At 44.6% G+C, this 7,733-nt stretch overlaps 1 protein-coding gene across 2 annotated transcripts in view; it reads right to left on the bottom strand.

Moving 5' to 3' along the window:
• Positions 1–4,197: 4,197 nt before the first annotated feature.
• The window catches only part of MAPK14 (mitogen-activated protein kinase 14), a 40,776-nt gene continuing 37,240 nt past the window's right edge, over positions 4,198–7,733 (bottom strand). For both annotated transcript variants that reach the window (XM_090026681.1, XM_090026682.1), the window contains exons 11-12: positions 7,110–7,283; positions 4,198–6,588 (exon numbers count right to left, since the gene is read on the bottom strand). In XM_090026681.1, coding sequence (XP_089882807.1) covers positions 6,521–6,588; positions 7,110–7,283 — 242 coding nt within the window. In that variant the 3' untranslated portion in view covers positions 4,198–6,520. The remainder of the gene's footprint in view (positions 6,589–7,109; positions 7,284–7,733) is intronic.

Raw genomic sequence — 7,733 nt, 5'->3', positions numbered from 1 at the left:
CCAGGCATAATGCCCAAAACATCAAAAACCCTTTATCAGGCCAAGCAGGGGGATGAGGGCACTGCCAAGGTCCTGCCACTGAGGATTGCTTTCAGAATCAGTGTGTATTTGGTTATTGCTGTCTTGAATTTTGTAAAACACTAAGGTAGGAAGGCAGAAGGGCAGCACAAGCACCTGAAGGGGTCACATATTTAAAGCTGTTGCAATTTGCACCTGATTTCCATCTGCAATGGAAGGAGGAGGAATTATTACCAAGGGAGCTGTTCTAAGCTTTTTGTGCGTTGGCTTTTCATTCTAAAACTTTGGGAAAACTGCTTTTTTTTTTTTTTAAAACAATCCACACAAGTACGAAACGTGTAGGAACCACGCAACGAAGGAATGAGAGCAGTGAACTCTTAACGATTAAAGGCACGTCCTGATGAGCATGCACATGCAGGGGCATGCATTTCCCGCAGGACAAATAGCAACGCTGCTATTTGTCCCCAGACGCCCCTGCACACATGCTCCGGCACGTGGCAAAGTGGCCTAGGTAGGGGAGGGGAGGCTGGGGCCAGCACCTGTGCGGTGCCCCACCTGTCCTACCTGGGCGACTCCTGGGGCAGCAGTAGTGCTGAGCCAGCTGCTTGGAGGTTGGCCAGCAACCAGAAAGTGGCTCTGGCCAGCCAGGCTCCCTTTCTGGTAGAACACACTGCCGCCATGTGTGCCATACTGCTTTTTTCAATGGTGGGGTTTTCCGACACCAGGATCTCCCAGTGCTAAAAACCGCACTGCGCTGCAAATTAGCAGTGCAGCAAATGGGTGCAGGTGCGGTTTGTGGTACCTTGAACTGGTCTGAGGTGCCACAAACTGCATGTGTACACTCATCAGGCTGTGCCCCATCAAGTTAAAACAGGTCTCCACAAGAAGCTGCTGGAGAACAGGTATTGATTGCATCAGACCAATGGTCCATCTTGTCCAGCACCAAATAATTCAAACGCAGGTCCAAGAAACTTCATGCAGTAGAACGACCTGCCCATAAGCAAAGCATCCTCCTCTGAGTTTATTCCCTGAAGCATTGAACCCTCCTAAAACACTTCAGTGCCACCAGACTGTTCATTTACATTCCTAAAAACACCAAATTGGTCTTTACCTTTTATCAACTTCAAGGTCTCCATAAAAACTAGTCCCGAGGAGTTGCACAGATTAATTTTGCATGTCATTTAAAAAAGTATTTCATTTAATCAGCACTGAATCCATCATTTGATGTCTTTGGCTGTGCCCTTGTTCTTGCATTGAACCAAAGCAACCACAATTTATCTTACATACGATCTTTTTAAAGAACTCCTGCTCTTTCTTATTACCTTCCTCCCAACATAGTCCTATTGCTCCTGACGTGTCTCCTGGATGTCCCATAACATTTCTAACCATTTTCATTTCTTGCATCTGAACCTCTTCTCCTTCTGAACCCCCAGCCCACATGAGACTTGACAAAAATGGCACAAAGTATTCAAAGTTGCATGCTACATGTTGTGACATTCTCCATCCTGTGTCTTAGTCTGTAACAGGGGTGGCCAGCCTGCAGCACATGCCACCATGTCATGACTGGAAGGGGACAGGCAGTACAGCTGCAAGAAGGAGCAGAAAGCAGAGCAGTGGAGTAGGCAGGGGGAAGGGTTTGGAGTGGCATTTGGGGAGGGTGTGGGACTAACTTGTGGCATGCCTGTCAGAAAGGTTGATTCCCACTGGTCTACATTGCTTTCTGACCACTACAACAGCTTAGTGACATACCCTCCCTCCTCTCCCCAAGTGGGTACAGTTCATGCAGAGTCCAGCAGTGCAGATATGGTTCCAAGAAGCCGTTTCCATGTGCATTACCTGGTTATTACTGAACATTATCTTCCAATGCCAATTAGCTCTTTGTATACAACTGGCAGGCCAACGTTCAGCCCCTTTTTCCAAAGCCATTTCTATGCATTACCAGTCCTAGAACAGAACCTTTTGCTACATTAAAAAACACAAACAAAAAAAACCTTATTCCTCCCCCCACCCCACAAACACACAAAAAATACGTTAATTTTTAATGTTGTTTCTAGGTTTTGTGTAAGAAAAGTGATGCATTACATTTGTTTGTCTTCCCATACACTGTCAAGGCTCAAGGGGTTCCAACAATAGTCAGGCCATCAGGAAGTAAGTCCATTAAAAGCACAGCAGCTCACTGGCGTGCTGCAATTTCCCACTGCCTCGAAAAAGAAGGCATTCTGGCATTCGGCATCCACAGACTGCTTTTAAGACAGGAGCACAGATGAAGAATAAGAACAGTAAATTAATCTGGGATGTAATTCCTCCCTGCCCAGACTTCTTTTCCTCCTTTTAAAAAACAAAACAAAAAACAAAAAAAACCCAGACAAGATAACAAAATAAATCTTGAAGGCCAAGAGTCACAAAAAGACTAGCGTGCCTGAATTGGCAGCTGCTTAAATCCAAAAATGAGGTCTTCAAATCTCCAGCTCAGCTGTTGCCTACCCCTGAATGTGATTTGTTTTCACTTGTTAAGTTCCCTGCATGCCTAATTATCTCCCATTAGGCAGATGAAGTCACTGAAGTCCAGACATGTTTTCCTTATACCTACTTGCTGGATTCAAACAAAGCGGATTCTCCACCTACCTGACCTGCAGGAACCAAATCTTGCAGGCACTCTCACAGCAAACTTAACACAATGCAAGTTGTAGTGGGTGCATGGGGGAAAAGAGGGGCTGGTTGTCTTCCTTCCATAAAAATCGAATGGGGAAGATCTGGGCTTGAATCCCTGCCCTGCCCGGGACCCACGTCTCCCAGAGTAGCTGGGAGAAAAGACAGGTGCCAGTCAAGGCGATTAATACGAAATGAAAGCTTCCACAGGATGACTGAGCATGAGCCATTCCAAAATACCTTATCCCTTGGCAGGTAGACTTTCCTGGGTAGCAAGAGATGTGGGTGCAACTCCCCTCAGCCAGAAGAAAACAAAAAGGTTCCTGCTCCCCAGAGAAGTGATCTATGCCCTAGGTTTTTAGATAAATGGGTCAGGGATCCAGCTGTGTTTTGTGAAGAGCTGTCTTACTCGAATTCATGGCTGAGACTCTTGGGTGGAGGGAGTATTTTCCCGCAGCCTACAGTTTGGTGCCACACTCTCTGCCAGGGACACGACTTAGGCCCCATAGCTCTCTTAGGTAGCTTAAGACAGCTGTCCACTCAGTGTGCTGGCTTTTGTGGATCCTGATTGTACATGCTTAACTCCTCTCGTGCATACATGGATGTCTCGGTGTTTAACTGGATGCCATGAGGGGACAGTGCTTAGAAGCCTGGCACCAAGCTTTGCAATGCTTAAGTCATTTTGCTGATCTAATACTCTTTGAACCCAATCAGGAATCAAGTGCTGGCCCAGCTCTATAACCGAAACAAAAACCATCCAATATTCAGCCAGGTTTGCTGAAAGGAAGAGTAATTGGGTAACCAATTAAAATTCTGCTTCCAAGCTAGGGAAAGTATATGAAAACAAATCTGATCACCCCCACAGTTCAAATAAAGAAGTACAATATAAAAGCAAAGATTTCTACCAGCAGCTTTTGTTTTCCGTTTTCTGCACTGGTCTCTCCTTCCATTTACCTGGTGAAGAAGCAGCATCCATATGCTGGTGTTGATGTTCATGTTAGTAAGTTGTGGTTTTGAACAAAGGCTCTCAGTTTTATTCTATAAAAGACTCAGTCCTTGGGCACTGAAGCAAACTAGTTAAAATTTCTAAGTTGTAAGTACTGTACAATGAGATACAGGAAGGGTTGAAAGTGTGAGAGGGGACAGTTTGATTCTACAAAGGCACAGGTGAACAGTTGTTATTACAACTGATACACATTTGTACAAGGCCCATTTCTATAGCAGCGGCAAAACCTTGGACTATTAGGTTGGATAAACACTTTTGACATTTCTGCTAACTGAGGAGAGCAGGAAATGAAGGCAGACTTTCACTGGGTGACAACATTCACGGGTCAGGTCCTGCCTGGCTCTGTAATGAGCCACAGAAGCCAGATAGGAGGGCACAGGATTTCAAAGTGAAGCAAGACTGATGAACGGGAGCCTTGGCCATCATCACAAAAGATTCTGCATGAATCCAAACGTTACATAACTAACTCCATTAAACAGACCATTGAACTCAGCACAGGTTTATAAGCACCAGCAGGCCAGTAAGTCTGAAAAATAGGTTTTATTTTAAACCAGTGGTATTGTGACATCCTATATGGCATAACCAATTACAGCAAGGTTCATGGATAGAAACAAAATAGCAGAATCTTTTTGAAGTGTACTTCCAATGTAATTCCAGGCAGTAAAACAGCACTGTGCTGAAGACAGGGAGCGCATGCCACATGGGCTCCCATTAGAGTCTGGACTTCAACATTCCCATTCACACACACACACACACTCACACACACGCAATGTCTATTGTTTTAAAAATCTTTAGCAATACTTCTGCATGAAAACACACTGTTGCTTCTACACATAAAATGGTTGATAAAAATAATCTTGCTGTAGGTTTACAGAGTGCATCTACATTTCCATCTGAATACCTGGACTACAGGTCCAGCAGGGCAGGGAGGTTTTCTATGGGTGATTTTGTTTGGTCTGGGGCAGGGTTCGATACCCAAGGCATGAAAGAACAACTCTCTCCTCCTCACCCCAAATTTCTCTAAAGGGTTTGACCTGATGAGATAACGGGAAAGTGTTCTAAGAAAGCGATGGCTTCATCGTTCACCTCCCATCCCTTTGTGCTGCCTCTTTATACATAGGGATAAATATACTAAAAACAGCTTCTCTCCACCCCTAAATCCAAGATCCATCAGGATACAAAATACTGCAAAAGCCTTTTTCCTTGCATACACTTTGTTCACATATATCCCACCAATTTATGAACTTCGGAAAACCTCTCACTCCAGACCCTAAAAAAAGGGCATCCAGGTTACCCAGGATACCTCTAGTACACAAAATACTGACAGACCCTTCCCTCTGTAGCCAGTCCCTAACCAGGGGGATTTCATTACACCAGCAGCCCTAAGATAACAAAATACATTAACTTTTTTTTTTTTGCTTCAAACATACTGCCTTTCCCTGTTCTTCCCAGCAGAGATCAACTCCCTAAAAAAAGGCAATAAGCTCTTGTCCTATGAGGTATAAACCCACCTTAATAAAGTGTTACGCAGTATATATAGCTGTAGATACAAACAGTGAAAGGGAGGTTCTGGCTTCATGCGTGCTTATTCATTGTTTGGCATACAACATTTCTGAGTGTTTCTTTTGAGGAAGTTGCTTTGAACTTTGGGCACTTAAATGGCTCTATGTACTCTTTTGCAGACTCTGCTTTACTTTAACCCCACAAAAAAATCTCTTCTTTTCTGAAACCACAAACACCAGAACAAAAAGAGTGGCGAGTTTCTGTCCCGTCCTTATCACAGCATCCAGAATGGCAGGTACGTTCACACCGAGTTGCAGAACAAGAGGGAGGATGCTGTGATCTTCCTACAGCACTGGCTGAGGTACTCAGTACAGTATGTCACTGGCGGACTTACTGTCCCAGTACCCTCCTCCAAGATAATGCAACAAGTAGCTCTACATGCACATACAGCTACAACATGCAAAAAATACCCCACCTGTTTAGAAATAAAGTACACAAATATGTACAGACAGCAAGAATCATCTCCAGCCTCTGCCTGTGCCCATCAGGATTTAATGCTGGGAAGCCTCAGGATGAGAGAAGGGGAAGAGGGAGAAGTATGGCAATACCCAACCTAGGGTCACGGGACTGTGCCTTGGAAGGTTGTTTCCTGGTGACAGCGCCCGGGCCTGACTACCCTGCGGCTCACTTCCAGAAGAGCAGCAGGCTCTGAATTCCATTCCAGACTTAATTCCAGACTCTTTCTCCATCCATTTAAGGCACAAACATATTTACAGTTTCAAACAAATCCTTCTCGTGTTCCAAGAATCAAGCAGAGATAGTCATCAACAGGCTTGTATGTTCTGTTGTATGCAGCGCTGGGAAGAGACCTTGGATGTAGATCAGCCGTCTGGCATGAAACAAAAAAAGATATCCCTCACCCCTACTCCGCTGCTGCAGAAAAGAGGACTCTCCAAGCATATAACCAGCCTTCCATGATCTGTGAAGTCATTTTACTGCAAGAGAACCATTTAAATGGCAACAAGTGTGATGAGACATTAACTATCGGCTTCCCTGACTTGCTCAGCAGCAGTGCAAACTGGTTGACAATGGTCTCTCTGGAAGGGCTAAAAAGCAGTCAAAACAGGACTTCAGAGGCTTGTCCCAGGTTGTACAGAGAATACAAGAGCATGCAGCATGTTTACATACGACCTTTCTCCCTCCCCCCATTCCACACGCACACAAAACCCCTTCACCAAGGAGAATATCTTTGTGACAAGAGGCACTTGAATGATATTTGGAGAGTCCCTATGAAAAGGCCTTCCCCTCACAGTGAAGTGGGACAAACAGAAGACAGGCAGTTTCTCAGGACTCCATCTCCTCTTGGTCAAGCGGTGGTGGCACAAAGCTCGTGACTTCATCGTAAGTGAGGCCTGCAGGCAAGAAAAAAAAGAAACGGATTTAGAACAGAAAGAAAGACAGCAGTGATTTCTCCCCTGAGGAACTGGAGCTGTTAAATGGATTCCTCCTAGCCACGTTGCAAAATGAAACACCCCCCATACAAATAACTTGAACAAAAAAAAAGTCAGTGGTTGGTGTACGTCAGTTCAGGCTAACATTCAAAATAATGGTCTTTCCAGAGTGCAGGGAAGCTGTACTTCTGCTGGGATGAACAGTAACTGCCTGCATGAGCTGATATTTGTAATAAGAGCTAGCAGGCCAAGGACTGCATTCATTCTGGATGCAGCTTGCTACTGGAACAGTATGAGAGACCTTCACTGAGTGAAGAGGCAACAAAATTAAAAGATGCCTAATCACACAACAGTTCTAGCAGTTCCTCTTGTGCTCCCACCTCTCAAGGTCTACTTCCACTACTGCACGAGCTCCTGTTTCACGGTAAGCTCCGGTGCCCGGCAAGAGAGGGAATCTGACTCGGTTGCTCCCCAAGACTCACTTTTCCATTCTTCAATCTCAAGTTCTCGGCTTTCAAAGGACTGGTCATAGGGGTCTGCCACTGGCTCGTCATCTGGATCGTGATACTGAGCAAAGTAGGCATGGGCTAGTGCTTCAGCTGCAGTAATTCGTTTGTCTGTGTCCAGCACCAACATCTTCTCCAGCAAGTCCACAGCTATCAAGTCCCAAGACAGAAAGAGAAAAAAGGAAAGAGTTTTACACATATACCGAGCCATCATGACACTATTCCAGAACTCAAGTTCTTAAAATCCTCATCTAAAAAGGAGTCTGTATTTTTTCTGAGAACCTCACCACAAATATTCCTTTCAAGATGCAGGAGGCACTTCCTTGCTAAACTATGCTGTAGTCAAAAAAAAGAATTGGGACCCTGGGAATGCAAAAATTCAACTTCCATACAATATTTTAAAAACATTAGAAGCACAAATTTAAAATAACGACTAGTTAGTCCAACACACAGCATTGGATTCTACTTTTAAGATAACAAACCACAATAGAGGACTAAGCCAAGAAGCAGAGAGGGGCATCTTTGAAGCAGAGAGGGGACTAAGCCAAGAAAAAAGTTTCAGTCTTCTGAGAACTCTTTACACATGCTCTGAGGTGGGTA

Source organism: Crocodylus siamensis, chromosome 13 (genome assembly GCF_052110815.1).
Source record: "Crocodylus siamensis isolate JL-2025a chromosome 13, ASM5211081v1, whole genome shotgun sequence".
NCBI classification, from domain to species: Eukaryota; Metazoa; Chordata; order Crocodylia; family Crocodylidae; genus Crocodylus; species Crocodylus siamensis.
The sequence above is the reverse complement of the archived record's forward strand: the minus strand, read 5'-3'. Positions and strand labels throughout refer to the sequence as shown.